This window comes from Colossoma macropomum, unplaced genomic scaffold (genome assembly GCF_904425465.1).
Source record: "Colossoma macropomum unplaced genomic scaffold, Colossoma_macropomum, whole genome shotgun sequence".
In the NCBI taxonomy this organism is placed as follows: Eukaryota; Metazoa; Chordata; class Actinopteri; order Characiformes; family Serrasalmidae; genus Colossoma; species Colossoma macropomum.
In genome coordinates this window covers 15,707,256-15,726,315 of record NW_023494799.1, presented here as the reverse complement: position 1 = coordinate 15,726,315, position 19,060 = coordinate 15,707,256, and the positions used below count along the sequence as shown (strand labels likewise).

Here is a 19,060-nt window from a genome sequence, read left to right as displayed (position 1 = left end):
TACAGCCAGAAGACAAGGAACAAGTTTAATAATTTCCACACAAATTTCTACACATTTGATCTTTAGAAAATCCCCCTACTGTAAACTTTGTATTATATAAGCCACTATTCTTAAATACTCTTAAATACCCTTGATGCATAAATGTGTTGTCTTGATAAGAACCATTAATTATTGATTTGGTATTAACTTCCTGCCCTGATTGAAATTTGACTCAATGAAAATTCCCTTTTCAGATCCTCAGCAACCTTGGAGATTTCCAGTTCCTCTTTATTGACATTGCCATCATCCTTCTTATTGTATTTACCAGTGAGTTTCATTCATAATACAAATGTTTACCAGCCTGAAAGGTGTATACTTTCACTAGAATTAGGCTTAACATTAGAGTCCGTTCACTAACTTGGGTCCACCATCAGACCATTGGTGATAGTGTCTGACTGTCGCTCATATTTTATATGATGTGTCCCACACTGTTGGCCAACTGAGCTTGTTTAAGCTGATTATTCAATGCCAGTGCAAATTTTATCACTAGGAATGGGCATTTTAACCACTTAAAGTCTAGTTTACATTTGAAGCTTGTAAGACAGTCAAACAATATATTCCTTACTTTGTATGTTGCAGTTTTACAGACTACTGCAGTTCCTGCTATAGAGTTGTTCCCTTTTCTCTTACTCTCTCAGTGAGTTTAAATCCTGCATGGAAGGAACTGGTGTCTCGACGGCCTCCTTCTGGTCTGATCTCAGGGCCCCTGCTCTTCTCAGTGATGACTCAGATCCTCATCTGCCTGGGCTTCCAAACCCTCGCCTTTCTTTGGGTCCGTCAAGAGAGCTGGTATGAGCCCTGGACCCCTGTGTCAGAGTGAGTGCTCACCTAAATCATTTATCCAAAACTCAGTTTAGAACAATATAGGATGCCTTCAGACTTGCTGGTTAATGCTGGGTGGTGTGGATGATTTCTTGTCCTTCTCACTTTCAGTGCCTGCAATACCTCCTCCCATACCAACCTCTCAGAGAACTTCACGGAGATTGATGAACACAACATTATGAACTATGAGAACACTACCCTGTTTTACGTGTCCTCCTTTCAGTACCTCATCGTTGCCATTGTTTTCTCCAAAGGCAAACCCTTCCGTCAGCCCAGCTACAAAAATTGTGAGTCTTTCCACAATGTGCCATTTACACAGAAACAAAATGCTATTTTCTCAGTGCATATATTTAGTTCTCAGAATAAATAAATGCTGATTCTGTCAGCATTTGAATCCTTATATTGAAGGGTGATGTGAAAGTCTAATAAGATCCGTTAAGATCAGCTGAGGTAGTTGTGATTATGTGTGCACTTGCCTTTGTTTGTGTGTAATGTCTGTGTGTCTGTCCACAGGGCCCTTTATGTTGTCTGTGCTCAGCCTCTACATGTTCCTGCTCTTCATTATGCTTTTCCCTGTCCCTGCTATCGATTATGTTTTAGAGGTATGTCCAACTAAATCTTTCTTTCCTTACTAGAGTGCCTTAGAAGCAGGGGTGGGAATTGCTGAAGGCCTCTATAATATGATAATATCATAGTACTTGTACCACAGTATGATTCTGTTGCAAAATAATTAAAAATGTGTGATATCATAAGTATTGCTCTATGATATATTGCAACCGAGTACATTATACTGACTGCAGATTGTGAAATTGATGTTTACTTTTTGTTCATCTCCCTTCAATGTTTTGTTTTTGTTTTTGTTTTTTTGAGCAAAAGTGATCTGTAAAGTAGACGAATCAACACTAAACTCGCGCTCCTTACATTTGCATTTTTAGCACATGTAATTTATTTGTAAAGTTCACAAACATTATTTGAAAATTTCAGGTTTAGATTTCTGTCTGAATAGTAGGATTGATCTCTATCAGTGTGTGCAGTGTGCAGTGTAAACATCGCCATCTTGTGGATTAAGATAGAAATGTTTTGGCAATCTATTACTTTACCTAGAGGCCTGATACATGAAAAACACTGGGTCCCCATGTAGAATTATCACTTTAAATCCTGAAATATAACTATTATATTTAATATATACCTTATAGGCTTAATTCCTATCTAGAAAACCACCCCATATTGTGTAGAATGTGAGCTGGAAATTTCATCTCTTCCAGATTGTGTGTGTTCCTTTCAAGTGGCGTCTCACTATTGTAGTAATAGTGGTGGTCAACGCTGCTGTGTCTGTCCTCGTGGAGGTAAGTGGGGTATCACAAAGTTCTTTTTTGTTTTTATTGTGTTTTTTTGTGGATATTAATTTGCAAATAGAAAATTATACTAACATTTTCCAGTTGGGGTATTCTGTTTAACAAGCAGGGCAACAAGAACTCAGTTCATGTAAGATGGATTTCTATATTGATTAGACTTGATTAGAATGTTTTTTGAGCAATAGTAACTGATGTTTTTATGACTATGCAGTGTGATGCATGTCTTTCCAGTAAGAATATATTTTTTAAACATGTTCAGTGAACTGTACCAAACCATCAAACACTGGGTCAGTATATTTGCTCACGCTATAACCGAATTAAAACCTCCCATTCCTCTTGCTGGGTCTCACAGTCACATAGGTCAACTTACCCAGTAAACAGTAGTGTGCAAATGTCAGACCTCCCTTCATTTATTTAATTTCCAGTCAAAACAACCATCAAGTACAAGTTATTCTTTTTCAGGACTTCTTTCTCAGGAGATTAGATAGAAGATAATTCATTTGCATAAGGAAATGGAATATGAAGGAAAAATGTATGGAAAAAAAAATGGATTTTCAAACCTGGAGTTTTAAAACTGATCAAGAGATATAGAGAGTTTGAGGCTCCTAACCACCATACAAGGCCTAGGTTACCACCAAAGCTATCATCATCTAATAAACAGTACTTAAGGCTTTCATCTTAATGCGCTTGCTTCAGATCTGAAAAAGTCCACAACTGTTTCTGTCGATTCTTTCACTCTGAGAAGACAATGCTGTGGGTCTGAAAGGATGTGTAGCTGTCAAGAAGCCATTACTGAGAAAAGAAAATAGAGAAAAAAAGAAGAAAATGTGCAAATCAAAAGAGGTTGCTGGTGTTCAATCAGCAGTTCAGCCCAGAACTCAACGCCACTGAATGTGTTTGGGATTACTTGAATTGTGAGAAGCAGAAAATGCAACCAACTTTTAAGACTGAACTGTGCAGAAAAATATCCCTGCAGATTTGATTTTGAACTGTAAGCAAGTCTTCCAAATGGAAGAATAGAATGTAATCTGTATAAAGGCAAAGGGTGAACGTAATAAATACTGACAGAAGTGATATATTTGGTCGTTAAGGCTTTCTGACACTGGAATGAGTAACTTGTACCTAATGCCCATTTTGACTGGAAGTTAAAGAAATGAAAGGTCATCTTGAATATTTACTGTACTGTACACACATATACACCACATGCATACATACATGCATAAACATAGTAATTCCTGTTTGCTCTCTCATGCTGTTGCATAAAGCCAATGACAATTTAACAGTTGCAGCTGAGCTATGAAGTTTGTAGTGTGATCATGTTTACCTCAAGCTCCCTTTGACTGCCTTTTGAATCCCCAAGACGTAGAAACATAGAGAAAATGCCTCCCTCTCCGTCTCGGAACCTGTTCCACTGGCCGGGAAACGTCACTGATTGACAGCTGCCAGCTCTCAACTTTTCACTGCTCTGTAGTGACATTATCAGTGAGCTCCCTCCCCTAGAGTCTCCTAAGCCAATGAGCTGCCTGCCACCGAGCGCAGGTGACGCCGTCTCCGTCCCTCCCCTCTAAAACCGCCGTGTTTTGGCCAATCAGCAGGAAAGATCAGATCATCGTGACCAATCATGTGATTAGTGGCTATAGTGGGAACATGCCCAGTAATCTTTTTGTTCTTTAGATGAACTACTGACTATTTTACTGGTTTCTTGTTGTCCACAATAACTCCTTGGCTCTCTTTCCCTGTCTCTCTCCATGACTAACGCACAGCCTGAAATCACTCCACTTCTGAATAGGTGTTATGTAGTTTTGCTACTCAAACGACACTGCTGAAGCAATTGAGATCTTATGAAAGCGATGTGATCAGTAGCTCTTTTCATTCTTTCCGCCCCACTGCAATATTCCATAGACCCTCGTCCTTGACGTCGTCTTATGGAAGCTTGCGTTCAGCCGAGACAAGCAGGGCAGCTATGGCGTCCTACCAGCCGCCCCGCCACCACAGGTTGGGAAATCTGACACTTCTGTTCACCGTTGCCTTTTTCACATCCTCGTGTCCCCCTCTCTCTTTGACTCTCTCCCCCTCCCCCCCCCTCTCCCCCCCCTCTCTCCCCCCCCCTCCCCTCTCCCCCCCTCCCCTCTCCCCCCCCCTCTCCCCCCCCCCTCTCCCCCCCCTCCCCCCCCCCTCTCCCCTCTCCCCCCCCCTCTCCCCCCCCCTCTCCCTTTTTCACCCTCTGTCTCTCTCTGTCTCTCTTTTCGTCCTCCTGACTTTTCTGCACTGTGTGACTCAGCACCCTGTTGTAACGTTTGACTTATGCATGCGCAAACGTGATTTCTTGAACGCTACTTTGGGTCCCCCTAGTGGGCATCTCTTGTACATCATACTGTGGAGGTTTCGATTACCCCCAAACTTCTTTCTTCCTCTAATTCCTCTAATGCTTCCTGTGTAGTGGCTACTCTGAGCAACCTCTGCATGCATCTTGAACGCTTTCTCTCTATTAGAGCTGGGTGCATTGGGGATCATGGTCCAGGTATGTTTCCACCAGAGACTAAACGAAAGGGTTAAAGGGTTTTCCCTGTTTGGTTTTATGCTGTCCAGATCTGGGGTCAGTGCTACATTTTAACATTGGCATTGGTTTAAAATCCACTGAAAAAAGCACCTGTGGTCAGTCCATTTAACTACTCAGTATAATGCAAGAAGTATAATTCAACGTAAGATCAGAGATGTGATCTGCCCCGTTTCAACACTGGTTTTAACAAGCCCTCGCCCACTTGGGGGAATCCATGACACCATCTTATGGTCCATTCCATTCCTTATTAGCTTAAGTGAAGTGGAGGCGTGAGAGATTTGGCAGCAGAACTTGTCCAGAAACCTGGTGCTTTTGCTTTTCAAACCCGAAAAAAATGGTGGACAAAGCTGTTTTTAAGTCAGGGCAGGAAATTACTTCAAAATGTTTAACATATCAAAATTCAATTTGCTGAGCTTTAGGTTGCAGACTGCTCCATCTGTTATACAACTTCATCACTTTGCTCATCAGCATAGTGTTTTGCACAGTGGTATGTAAAAGTTGAGATATACCTGGTCGAATTACGTTTATGTCGATTTTCTAATTAAAATTAAATCTTCTGCAGTAAACAAACTTATATATGGCAACTTTCTGCAAATTTTAAAGTACACTTTCTTTTTATTTGCTAAGCATAACCATATCCGTTGTACATGCAAATGAATTTACAAAATAAAATGTGCAGACGTGTTTTCTCTATAGAGGACTTTTGCTTTCACGTGGTCAAAGTGGGCGAGGGCACGTTAAAAAAAAAAGATATTTGCTTTACATGTATTCACAAACGCAATGTTTTATTTCTGTTTTCTGTCGTCTTTAGCATTGCCCAAAACCATCTCAACTTGAAAATTCAGTATGAATGAAGAGCAGATGAAAACATCTTTTCTTCCTTTCCTTTCTTCTTCCCTGTGTTTTTTCCTGTTTTATTGTACGTGCGTGCGTGTTTGTGTACGTGTGTGTGTGTGTGTGTGTGTGTAGGGAGGACTAGACTACTGTGGATCCAAGCACTTCTCCTGGCTTTGCTGCCAGCGGAGGAGGGTGCCCAAAGCACGTTACATGCATCTGGCCCAAGAGCTGAGTGTGGACCCAGACTGGCCCCCCAAACCCAAAACCACCACAGAAGCCAAACCTCCCTCTCTGCCAGAAAATGGCTCATACCAAATCATGTCTACTTCCTAGCCCCCGCCTTGCTTAAACTGCTTTCACATTACACTGGGATCACCACTGGTGGGGGATGCTTTTGGATTCTTCTAAAAAGACTTTTTGATGAGAAATGTCCCACATAAGTTATGGGAGGGCAGGCTCCCAAAGTTAGGAAACAAACAGCATTTTTCTGTTTATCCAGAGGAATAGCTACGATGTTGTGAGATAGCATTCACACAGTCAGTGTGTGTGCTGTTTTCCCCTTTTTGTGCTGCTTCAGTCCCCCTTCTCCTGCCCCTTAATTAATGCAGGTGGGCACCATGGACTGGAACTGTGGATGCGTCGCCCCAGGGGGTGTGGTCTACATACGTGAGACCAGCGTCAGTCAACATGGACTCAACGGTCAACAATAATTACCTTCATTTTCACAAGGAATGGTTCATACTGTTGTCACAGAACTAATTATCGGAACTAATTTGGTGATGGAGCTGGATACTCCAGACCGAACTTGATGCATCGTCCTGTTAGCCACGTGTTTAATGTTGAATGGGCTGTGGGGTAGGGGCTGCATGTTAAACCCTTGGAAACATCGTCAGCAATCTGCATGTGGAGCCAACCAAACTGTAACAGCTTCAGCATACAGTATTTGCAGCCATTTTTAAAAATATCTGTAAACATGCAAGATCTTTTCCTTTTTGTATTTCTTCCCATGGAAGAATAGAGTGATTATTTTAGTGAAAGGCCATGTGTACTCTCTTAAAAGGGCATAGATGATACCTTTGGGCATGGCCAGTTGGTAAACTTGTTAGCAGTGCTAGCTTGAGTGCCAGTCAGGAGAGACAACTCATATGAATATGGCCGGTTCTCACTCAGTGGTTAAATGCTCATTTGAAAACTATACATTCACATATGGCAGTCTGAATCAGCACAGTGGCCAGCCAGTGAGATGGCCAGTAGACACTGAATATTTGTAGTTCCCGAGAAGCATTTGGGGGGGCCAGTTAAGACAAAACACCGAAAGGTTGTTGACTTTAGCATTTCCATTTTGCAAAAATCCTGAGGCTATAGAACTGTTGCAGTAACCTCCAGCATAGTTTCTGCTCCAACCACTATAAATTCCTTATTTGCATCTGAAGTCCAGAGAAAAGACTAAATCAGGAGAATATTGATTCTCCAATCCACACATTTGCAGCAGTATCCATAAAAACTAGACAAATTCTACCACGAGATATTTGTCTTTCCTCCATAAAAGCAGAGCTGTTAGCAAAGGCGTTATAACCTGGAAGGCGAATTCAGTTATACTCCAGCAATATAGATAATACACACATATTTGAATTTATATGTGAAATTTGTCAATGGTGCAGCAAATACAGGAAAATCAAGGCTACCTCTCGCCTGACTCCACGTTCCGCCAAACATACGCTTGCAACATTGTTAATACTCTGTGTAGTTCAATCCTCCTGCCGTCAACATGCAGTATTGTTGAGATCTCAAACTCATTAAATGTCTGTGTTCATTTTACATTGTAGCGACATATCAGTAAGAATTTAGAATCTTATGTCGTGTATGTTCATCCTAGAAAGACATAATCGACAGATTTAGATCCAAAGTCTGGTTTTTTTTTGTTTTTTTTTAAACAGGTCTGTATTTCCAGAGTCATTCAAAATAATGCAAGTGCTGCTTTTAACATTTCAGTTCTACACAAGCATTTGAAAGCATATTTGTATCGTATGCAGTATCAGTAAAGTTAGCCTTCTCAGTTTTTCAGTATGACTGATGCTAAACAGTTTGTATTTTGTGAAAGCAAAAGCCAACTAAAATACCTGAACATGCTTAACTCAGTGATGAACGTCACATTAGGACTGTGGTTGTTGGACACTAACGCAAGTCAGTAACCTTTCTACTAGATGGTTATTGGTTTGTTAATTTTTCTTTTGACTACTTCCTTAGTGATACATTTTTGGTGTGCCGAACCATCTTCAGAAATCTGTGACCTCTTTTTCTCTTTACTTGATCCACAAAATCAAATCATACGGGTTCACGTACGTATGAATTGGACAAAGACGCAGCCAGGCGTTCCTTGAAAGAAACGTCTGAAATGTTCAACAGCTTCCCATGAACCTTTGGTGCAATGTCTGTATTGTGCTATTGAAAGAGAAAACTGACATAATAAAAATATCTGGAACAAAAGTAGATTGTGTGTGGAAAGCACAGTCAAAACTAGATCAGCCAGCATAACTTCTCTGAAAGTGATTGATATTTTATTGTTGACTCGTAGGCTTTTGCTGCCTAGATATCTGTCTGAAAAATGTACGTCTATTTATGCTTGCTCGAACTTGGCTTCAGAATCAGCTGTCGATATTTTGTGTTTGGGGCCTTGATTATTATTTTTTGGTTTTATCTAAATAAGGGCTGTAGCTTTAGAAGTTTTTTTCCTTTGTTATCCTTTGGTACTGTTTCGTATTATAAGTGATCACGTTCTACTGTCTGTATATGTTTGTGATGTCCGCGTAATTGTCGCTGATTGTTCCATAGCTGAGTGTCCATGTCACTAGCGCAAACGGAATCTGTTCGGGCATTTCCGTGAGGAGGAATTGATTAAATTTATTACTGTAATTGTTTTAGATGATATGGACGAATCGTCTACAGTATCAGTGCGTTCAAAAACGTACAAAATCTTTATCTCAGTGTGTTTTTATCATGTAATGCCCCAAGGAACCTAAAAGAAGAACAGATGCATAAGGGATTCTGCAAAGTTTAAGATCATCATGCACTGGATCTGGCTCACATACATGACAATCCCTTGGGTGCTTTGTCCCTGTCACGCAACAACCCGCATGTAAGCAATGCTTTTGGGATTGGGGAAAGCATTTGATTGTTCTTACTCTTATTTTATTGTTGTCAAACTTTTATTTTATTTTTTTTTTTTATTTAAATCAGTTACTGTTGGAGGCTATTTTTTGTGTGGACATAGCTTCTTTACTTCACTTCTATGAGTGCTAGGGGATGATTTCCCTGCACGCCTGCACCTTAAAGCGCTAATCCAATATCTTGCATACCTGCAACGTAGATACTTAGGTGTCCTGAACTTCGTTTTAGTCGGTTGTAAGTTGAGATACTTAGCTCTCTGAAAAAGGTACAGAAAATCAATTAAGGGTGAATAGCATGCTGTCTTGGACAATGAGGTTGTTTGTTTTCTGTCCTGCACTAGGCAGAATGTCAGATGATGCTATTATGAGATATAAGCATAGACATCCATAGAAATGCCTGTGTAAATGGTGGCTGTCTTTTGTCCAGCTTTGTCCTCACACTTCCCCTGCAGGTGGTCATGAACGTGCGCACATCTGCGTATGTGTTCAATGTCATTTTTGACTCCTGTTATCTTTTGTTTCGCCATGAATTTTTTGAACTGTACATGTACACCTGTACATTTGGATGTGCTTACATGAAAACATTGGATGATTTATTCGATTTTGTTTCATTTTTAAGATCAAATGGTTTCATTTCCTCAGGGAAATACATTCATATTTGTTACAAAGAAATAATTGACGCTGAATAAATAACCGGAAAAAAATCTTGTGGGTCAGTATCTTGGGCATCATCTGTGTCTAACAAATATTGCATTTCTGATCCATAAACAGTGAAAAATCAACCTTTTAATCCCCCTTTTTGTAGAAAATTCTAAATGATACCTTTTTTATCACCTGTAATTTATTTTCTATTTATTTTTTATTTGCATTTATTTTTGAGTATTTTTGTTGATGATTGTAAATTTCACCTTGATTATTTTGGAATAAATGAAAAAAAGATCAATTTTGTTTTTCTTTCATCATCGTGCTTGATTTATAAGAGACCAGAACATATATAGATTCATACAGAGAGAAAGATTACACAATACAAGGAAGTTAGAGACCACCCTTTGTTTATTTAGTTTCCAGCCAAACTAGCCATTGAGTACAAGTGTTTCATTTTTCAGGAGATACTTCTGATGAGATTATATATAAGATAATCCACTTGCATAGTGAGGAGGAAAGTCAAAGGAAAATAAGTAGAAAAAAACAGTAGTTTCTGAAAGTGGAGTTGAAAAATAATTACAAATATAGAGTAAATTTGATTCCTAAAAATTGTACAAGATGTGGTAGACCAATAACTATCGCCATCAGATAAACAGTGCTTAAAGGTTTCATCTTTGAGAGTGAGGTGAAACTTGATTTAGTGTTTCTGTCCATCCTCCCGGTGCGAGAAGGCAAAGCGATGCCATGAGTCTGAAAGGGTGTGTAGCTGTTTGAATGTGTTTGGCAGTTCTTGGATTGTGTGAAGCAGAACGTTAAACCAACTTCTAAGACTGATCTTTGGAGGTGTGGAAAAATATCCATGCAGATTGCTTTGGAAAAAAAAAAAATATATATATATTTAGTCACTGAGGCTTCTGTGTAATTTTCCGATGTCCTGTGAGCTCATTTTAAGAACAGTGTAGTTTCAGATGTCTCCTGGACGTCCCCAGCCATCACGTACATTTGTTAAATTCCATCACCAGCACATGATTTAATGTAATGTAAAGCATTGATTATCCAAACCAGGATCATCAATGCTTCAGGTAATGCTGATCTACTTTGAGGAGAGGGCTGGAAAGAGCTAAACAAACACACTGACACATGTAAAATCACTACTTATTGTATTAATGTTATTTCAGGTGCCTAAAACTTTTGCACAGTACTCAATGATTTTTTTGTTCTTTTGAACTTTTTCTTCATTGGTGTTTTGACTGAAAATTAATAAATGAAGGGTGGTCACTGGCTTTTGCAGAGTATGTTATTATTATTATTATTATTATTATTATTATTATTATTATTATTATTTTGGTGATACCTTTAAACACGTTTGGTTGCAGATTTTTATTTTGCCTGACAGTTCAATATTGAAAAAACTGAAAAGAAAAAGGACTCATTTGATAAAAAATGTATATAAATAAATGTAATTACTCTTGTTAGATTTCATTTGCTTGTATTTTACTGCATTTCAGGTACTAAAGGTGAAAAGGTGAGAGTATCAATTCTACAGTGTCTGTCGAACAGCGCGAGAGGAGGGATAGACATTGCATTGATCTAACATCATGTTTTTTTTTTTTTGTTTGTTTTTTTTACTTTTACTTTTTTTGTTTGACAGACGATTAAAGGTTAATTCTTCCTGTCTGAGCAAATAATATGTACTGCCTGCTCTCGACATACTACTTGGCACTTGAAAAGAAAACTTGTGCTCTAAATATGAACTCATTATTTGCAGTTTATCTTGGTTATTCTGAGGGTAAGTTGACCAGAGGTGGACAGAGTTGCCAAAATAACACAACTACCCCTGTAATAGTGAGTGTTGTACAAATTGCACTTTGAGAGTTATTAATGCTTTTACTGTTAATGTTCTCAAACAGCTCACGTGGAAGGCCCATGTCATACAATCTTTGACCCTGTTTTGGGGGTCACTGTACAAATAGCCAGCATAACCTTTGACCTGGCTTAATGTAACACTTGTGTGCACATGTTTTGTTGTTGCTGAGTTTTGTCCACCATAAATGTACACATTTACGCAACTGCAACCGCCACAAGAACCCAACACTCTGCAACCTTTGATCAAGATATCGATCAGGCTTTAGTTTTTGTTCGGTCAGACTTTTCTGGAATAAGGTTGTTCTCTTGAGGAAAGTCACAGAAGACCCCATGATATCTACCACTGAGGGAGGAATTACATACATTCACTTTTATATAATCAGTACCTGCTTTATCAGACACTCATTGGATGTGGTGCAATATTTGACTGAGGAAATGAATTTATATTCTTGGCAAATTTGGAGAAACAATGTGACGACAAAGAGGGAGGCCGAATTTATATTCTTGTCACGTTTGGAGAAATGATGTGACAACAAAAACAGAGGCCACATTATTCTCTCACACTTAGATCTGCACATTGCACTTTGTACTATCTATTTTGTTTCATGTTGCACCGTGTTCCTTGGAGGAACGTAATTTCACTCCACTGTGTACATAGATTGAATGACAATAAAGCCTCTTGACTCGCGTGGAAGAACTCTGTTATGCAATCTATCTTTGCTGAACCAAACAGGTTTTTATTTGATATATAGGATTCACAAATACAACAGAAACAGATAAACAGAAAGGCTGCAGTACTGCTAAAATGATTCGTTGAGCTTTTTTTTGTCTTTTTTCTTTTCTCAGTAAGGGCTTCTTGACAGCTGCACATCCTTTCAGACTCATAGTGTTGAGTTGTCTTCTCACCGTGGAAAGATGGACAGAAACACCTGTGGATTTTTTCAGATCAGAAGCAAAAGTGGAGCTTAATTTTCTCTTCTCTCTCAAAGATGAAAGCTTGAAGTACTGTTTTTCTGACAGTTTTGGTGGTCTATGGGGTCTTGAATGGTTGTTTTTCTTTGACTTTCCATTTCTCTGTGCCTGTGGATGTCTAATCTCCCAAAAAATTAAAGTGTAACATGTTTTAATGGCTGTTTTGACTGGAAATTAAATAAACAAAGGGTGGTCTCTTACTTTTGCACAGTACTGTATGTATCTTTGATCCTCATCATAATCCACAGGCCCATCTTTTTCTTGCTCTTAAGTAACCCAACACTTTGCCAGAACTCCTCATGTAAGTCCGCCAACCATCCTGCTTTGCCGGGGCTGTTTCTGTCAGCATTTCATGTTAAATATTGACCTAGCCATGATGAAAGTGGATGTCCAGTTTGTTGAGATTGGTACTCAATGCTCATCCCAATATTGATTCCCTTTTAGTTATTTTCTTATCAACTTACTTTCTTGTCACTTTATAAGCTGTAAAAGCACTCAGTTATTAACACTCATAATGAGCACCACCACTTAAAAACCTGACCTTGACTTAAAGGGCCTCCGCTTACATGAGATGTTAGAAATAAGTGTGATCACTAGATGAAGTGCTTTGAAGTCACATTGACCCATGTCCCACCTGCTTTAACCTTAGATAAGAACATAAAAGAACAATCCAGTGAAAAATAGCAGTGTACACACACACTCCTCCACATTTGTGTTTGGAACCGTGCAGAGTTTTCGATGGGCGGGGCTCGGTAGCAGACCTTTGATTGGACACATCAAACTGTTAAATAATTGTGTTTCTTGTCAAACCACCAGAACATTGTGAAACCTGTCAAAAGAAGCACAGCAAATTCAGCGGTGGGTTGTTTTCTGGAAGACAATGAGTGGATGTCCATTTTTGACAAGAAAGCATCAGTACGTATCGATTTTTTCAAAAACTATTTTTTTAAAATAGAGCTAAACAAATTTTAGCTAAGCTTTTTTGTGCTTTTTTGACAAAAGGAAAAGCTTGTAATGTCTTTTACCGTAAACGTTTCACTTATAAAATGATCACCTTCATCTGTAATAGTTGTATATGGTTTTGTGGTTTTCTTATAAGTAGATTTAAAGCCAAATCCAGTGACGTAGATGATGCCCAGCAAGGCATCAACAATGCCACCAAGGGAGGAATCTCCTACAGAGACTACCTACAGGTAAATAACATTAAATAAATAAAACGAAATCAGAGTCTAAGTAGATTATAGTTGTATGCAAAGTTTGAACAGCCTTGGTGAAATTTCTATTTGTTTGGAGAGATTAACATATATGTTGTCAGAACAAAATCTCCATTTTTGTTATTTTTTTTTAATTTTTGACATAGTTTGAAAATGTCTGTTGTCCTTAACATTTATGGATGAAGTTCATGATGACTGGACCAAAAAAACAGCCCAAAATTACTCTGGTTCCATTGACTTACATTAAAAGTAAATGTTTTCCCTCTCCTGTGAAGTTGTCATTTTGGAGATAGGAGGTTTTTTTTCCGACAGAATGTTACAAAACGTCATTTGACCAGGGGCGCCCAAACTTTTGCATGTTTTAGCGTGTTTCTACTGATGGAAAATTAGGGCAAAACTAAATTTGAAACATGTGTTTTCACTCATGTCCAAGACAAATGTGGACCAAATCTCTAAGTCATTGTCGCTCCTCCTCTTAGCTGGATAAGATTAATAACGCTCAGGTTCTGCAGAGTGAACTGAGAGGCAAAAAAATCCATGATGAGCACCTGTTCATTGTCACCCACCAAGGTAAGCTACTCCTTATCCATTTTCATGTACAATGTCTTACATGTGTTTTAATATATGAACGGTTTGTTAGGACACATTATCATTGATTTTGTCATTGATCTCTAACTATAACCTTTCTTTTTCCAGCTTACGAGTTATGGTTTAAGCAGATTATATGGGAGCTTGATTCAGTGAGGAAAGTTTTTATCCACAATCATGTGAGTCAATATTCAACAACAAAGTATACAACACACTACATATACCAGAAAGAACTACACACAAAGCATGATCAGTACTGAAGTGGTGAAGAAAGTTTTGCTCTCAGGTTCGTGACGAGAGGAACATGCTGAAGGTGGTGAACCGGATCCACAGAATCACCATGATCTTCAAGCTGCTGGTGGACCAGTTTGCTGTGTTGGAGACCATGACAGCTTTAGACTTCTTTGACTTTAGGTAACCAAACGGGGCAGTAAAGAAGGCCCAGCCACACAACAAGGGGGCTTGGTTGCACATTTTCAGTCATTCTGTTTGATAACCTTCTCATTGTGGGGCTTTTTCACCTTTAGGCCTAGGAATGTATGCCTCGATTCGTTTCACCTCTCCTATTCTCCTTCCACCTGGACTGACAAGGTTGGAAAGATAGGTTTGCTCAGTGTAAAACCACTTTTTTGTTCATGCCTTGCAGGGAGTACTTGTCCTCAGCTTCAGGTTTCCAGAGTCTTCAGTTTCGCCTTCTTGAGAATAAAATGGGAGTTTCAGAAAATCTGAGAGTTCCGTACAACCGCCGCCACTACAAAGACAACTTCCATGGGCAGGAGAGTGAAGCTTTGCACAGATCAGAGCAGGAGCCTACTCTGCTGCAGCTTGTGGAGGTAAAACATCTCTGCATACATGAATAACCTGCAGCATAGAAACACTGTGGATTCTTTATGAAGTTTTCATCTTGTTTAATGTGGGTAAGAGAAATTGGCCCAGACAGTTGGATACACATTCAGCAATCACTCTGTAACTCTATCTTCTAGCAATGGCTGGAGAGAACACCAGGCCTTGAAAAAGATGGCTTTAACTTCTGGGGTAAACTGCAAGCAAATATTGAGGAAGGTTTCAAGTTGGAGAAGCATAAGCTTGAGGTTAGTTCAACAACAGTTTCAGAACCTACCATTTTATTTCTCTTTACGTCACAGTCTTTTACACAGGGCCAAGTTTGCTGAGTGTTTTTTCTCTACTCACAGAAAATGCCAGATTGTGAGACAAAGCAGGATATGCTGGAAGATCTCAAGAAGCAGATTGAAATGTTCACCTCCCTGTTTGACTCCAAACGGCATGATCATCTTTTAAGCAAAGGTTAGCGCTGACAATTTGCTGTTCACGAACTGGTCATCACATTTTAAAAGGCTAGTAAAAGTCTAATTTATCTGTAGGTCCCATTATGTGTAAGAGCGTGATGTAATGGATTATTAGCGATGACTGACAATCTGTTACTGCTGTAAATCACACATGCAGGCAAAGTAAATTGATAGAGAACTGTATACACCTAATTTAAGTTAAACAGCTTGTCAAACAATGACATCAATGAGTCACATCTAATGTGTTATTGTCTTGTGCTGTCACCCCAGGATTGTTAAAACCATGGATTATTACAGGATTATTGCCATTAATAAGTGATAGGCTACAGTAAAATAATTTCTGTAACACTTAATAATAACAATATGCCAAAGTTTGGGCACCCCTGGTCAAATGACATGTTTTGTTGATAATAAGTTAATACATCCTCTATGGAGAACATACTTCTGCACATTTTAATTCACATTTACTGTCTATTTGTGAAATGTAATATTTGGGAGAAGAAGTAAGCCTGTGCCACAATTTAAATGTAGTTTTGTTCAAACTTTTGTATACAACTATGTAATTGTTACTTATGCATTAATAATTTATTTTGTTTGAAATATTAACTGACTGACTGATCAGTAATTATTTTTAATTGTAGAAATTTTATTTATCATTTAAGCATTTACTTAGTTAAAACATTTCGTAATAATTATGACTGAATTATTTACATTCTGTTTTAAATGATTATGTAGTTATTTGCTCCCTCGCTATTCTGTGATGCATAAACAATTCCTTAATGTTTAATTAATTATTATTAATTGGCTTGTTTATATGCTTAATCCATATATATATATATATATATATATATATATATATTTCTTTTTTTAACATTAATAATCATTTATTTGACACCTTATATACCTGCAACTTTATAATGTATTTAAAACAATATATTACTGATTATATTACTGATTGCACTTAACCATAATACATTTGTGAAAAATTTATAGTGCTCAAATAATTTTTACAATCAAAGGGTTAATATTTCCCAATGGTAGCAATTATTAATGGATAAATAAGATTTATTAACTACCACTGACTGTTAGATCATGATTCGTTTACTATTTACAGAGGCCTGATTTTATAAAGTATTATGCAAATTTCCTATTTTCTGTCCCGCAGGTTTCTTAGATTATGATATTCTGACTGAGCCACATTTTAAGCATTTTCCCTACAGCTTAAGTTTAATTATTCTGTAAAAGTTGGAAATTTTATACTGCATGATTTTCCACAGCTATCTATAGCTGAACTCCAGGGTGCTTCTGCTATAAAGACCAAAAAATGTATGTTTTAGATAATCCCAAAGAACAATAAAATACTGTGATAATTATATTTTAAGATATTGCCCAGTCCTACGTCCCTCCAGTACTGATACTAATCTTGAGTACTGATGAATCTATGACATTTATGACAAAGACCTGGACCTTCAGTGTGTGTATGTCATTATTTCCATCGTTTCTCGACAGGTGATCGTCGGCTCTCCTACACAGCCCTTCAGGGAGCTCTGATGATTTACTTTTACAGGTGAGGAATCAAATTCTATAAGCTATCTGTTAAAACCTTAGATGATGCATGTTGTTCAGTAGATTCTACACTACAGCTCATGTCCTACAGAAGTTCTCACTTCTTTTGGTTCCGCTTTCAGAGAAGAGCCTCGATTTCAAGTGCCTTTCCAGTTTCTGACATATCTGATGGAGGTTGATGTACTTATGACCAAATGGAGATGTAAGTCACGCCCACCCACCAATGCATCACATGAATGACCTGAAATGCGTTTAAGGAGCATCTTTTCATTTATGGCTCCTATTAGCTCATTATCAGAAGATGACTTTTAGGTAACATGCACCAACCCTCTCTACCAGATAATCACGTGTGCATGGCACACAGAATGATCGGCAGTAAAGCTGGCACAGGTGGCTCCTCAGGTTACCATTACCTGCGCTCTACTGTCAGGTGAGTGTGACCGCTTACCTCAGCTTTGCTGTTTCGTTTCAAACCACGCACTTCATAATCTGACAAAAAGGCTAACACTCTTAAAAATAAAGGATCCACAAAGGTTTTCTGAGCACCACTTTTGGTTCCCTCAAGAATCACTTTTGAAAATTAGATGTGAGTGTGAAAAGCCCTTTTAAAGTTCACAGACCCTCTATATAATCTAAAGATTATAGACTAGGTAAAGGTATTTCCTGAAACTGTATGTAAAACCCAAGAACCATTTAGCAACCTTTATTATTAAATGAGAAACATCCAAAAGTGCACAGACTGATTGAGTGGGTTTTCAGATTGTGCAAAATGGTGAGATAGAATCAATGCTGACACTTCTTTTCTCATGTAGTGACCGTTACAAAGTGTTTGTGGATTTGTTCAACCTGGCTACATTTCTGGTCCCACGGGCCTGGATTCCCATACTGAACCCCAGTGTCTATAAGTTCCCCTACACGGCCGAGTGCAGTGACAGCTCGTACAGCTCCTGCGGCTCATGCAGCAGCGAGGAAGACTAAACAAACCAAGTGCCCTGGCATGGCAGTGATGTTCAGAGATGCTAATTCCTTCCAAAGAAAATGACTGTAAAATTGCTGCAAGCATTATTACTTGGTGACACCTAATGACAACATTGCATACAGGCTGCCTAGACTTCATAATTACCAAAAGAAACTTAGCAACAGTCACAGAAATTCATAGAATATTTGCTCATTAATCATGCCATAACCTTGTTGTGTAGAAACAATGTAGTCACTGTACACAGTATTTATAAGCTACCATGTGCAATCAGAGATATTAATCCTAGCAGCGCTTATCGTTTCAAATAAAACATGTTAATATGCTTGCAGATAATTCTTATGTACATATGATATGTATTTTAGGTAACTGTAGCCTAATGTGACAGTGCAATGTAAAAATGTATATTACAGTATATATTTTAGTAGAAACTGCTGATTTTGTCCTGCACATTTTTAGACACTGTGTAATACTGTGAATAAACTTTTCTACTCTCCCAGACGCACTGTTTTTAAACCTGCCTAGTGTTGTGTCTGTCATGAAACCGCAGTGTCTCCCATGTACTTGCTAACCTTAAATATTTGTCTATGTGCTAATGGTAGAGTTTAGTGACCTTCATCTGCGGCCTCTCACTGATCAGCTGCCAGTGCTGCTCATTTGGCCTTGCCAGCGGAGGTCTGGAGGGTCTGGTCAAGTACAAAGGAAATGACTATAATAAAAGCAGGTTTGCTGCTGACAGCATGAGCAGAAAGTCAGAAGAATGTGTTTGGTATGACGGAGGCTTTCAAAAACGTCAATAAAATCAACAAGTCTGGAACTACTAACAAATCTAGGCCTAGAGATTGTGTATATTTATAATGCTTTGTTAGTGAGCTCAGACATACGTCTAGGCCAGCTGTGTTGATATTTGTCTAAAATGCGGCTTTGCTGAGATACTTTCCTTCTATAGTGCAGTGAATCGTACTTTAAATGTTATAGTCAAAAAACTTGAAAATTTCAAAATTGAAAATTTTCAGTTTAGAAACTTTTCGAAATGTTTTTCGAAATGTTCTTGGGAATTTTTATCTACAGCTAGGAGCAGCATCAGGTATGTGTTCATTGGTGCTGGAACATTCAAAGAGAGTGCTATACCATTGGCTGATGTGG

General features: G+C 38.5%; 2 protein-coding genes and 1 long non-coding RNA gene across 6 annotated transcripts in view; 2 read left to right on the top strand and 1 right to left on the bottom strand.

Moving 5' to 3' along the window:
• Positions 1–9,569, top strand: part of atp13a3 (ATPase 13A3) — a 46,320-nt gene extending 36,751 nt beyond the window's left edge. For 2 of the 3 annotated variants that reach the window (XM_036586183.1, XM_036586185.1), the window contains 7 exons: positions 234–306; positions 678–855; positions 973–1,148; positions 1,375–1,463; positions 2,127–2,207; positions 4,119–4,211; positions 5,746–9,569. In XM_036586183.1, coding sequence (XP_036442076.1) covers positions 234–306; positions 678–855; positions 973–1,148; positions 1,375–1,463; positions 2,127–2,207; positions 4,119–4,211; positions 5,746–5,946 — 891 coding nt within the window. In that variant the 3' untranslated portion in view covers positions 5,947–9,569. The remainder of the gene's footprint in view (positions 1–233; positions 307–677; positions 856–972; positions 1,149–1,374; positions 1,464–2,126; positions 2,208–4,118; positions 4,212–5,745) is intronic. The other variant, XM_036586184.1, reaches the window with a different exon arrangement.
• LOC118818771 lies at positions 250–4,281 on the bottom strand. The gene is made up of 2 exons (XR_005008112.1): positions 3,541–4,281; positions 250–845 (listed from the first exon to the last, which is right to left on the bottom strand). It is a non-coding gene; the product is annotated as an uncharacterized LOC118818771 (long non-coding RNA).
• Positions 9,570–13,034: 3,465 nt separating the features above from the next.
• Positions 13,035–18,430, top strand: tdo2b (tryptophan 2,3-dioxygenase b). 2 transcript variants are annotated; one of them, XM_036586181.1, is made up of 12 exons: positions 13,035–13,178; positions 13,363–13,456; positions 13,957–14,047; positions 14,174–14,244; positions 14,352–14,479; positions 14,712–14,898; positions 15,049–15,156; positions 15,259–15,370; positions 16,882–16,939; positions 17,061–17,140; positions 17,278–17,368; positions 17,751–18,430. In XM_036586181.1, the coding sequence occupies exons 1-12, from the start codon at positions 13,144–13,146 to the stop codon at positions 17,914–17,916; spliced, it is 1,221 nt and encodes a 406-aa protein (XP_036442074.1). In that variant the 5' UTR covers positions 13,035–13,143; the 3' UTR covers positions 17,917–18,430. The 2 variants fall into 2 exon arrangements, with proteins under 2 accessions (XP_036442074.1, XP_036442075.1); XM_036586182.1 differs by having other exon boundaries at positions 13,040–13,178; positions 13,366–13,456.
• Positions 18,431–19,060: the final 630 nt, after the last annotated feature.

Bases quoted from the DNA above. Each gene is read 5' to 3' on its own strand.
- tdo2b (XM_036586181.1), top strand. From the start codon at position 13,144: ATGAGTGGATGTCCATTTTTGACAAGAAAGCATCA. The intron at 13,457-13,956 runs GTAAATAACATT...TCCTCCTCTTAG, and splicing joins CCTACAGAGACTACCTACAG to CTGGATAAGATTAATAACGC. The intron at 14,899-15,048 runs GTAAAACATCTC...TCTATCTTCTAG, and splicing joins CTCTGCTGCAGCTTGTGGAG to CAATGGCTGGAGAGAACACC.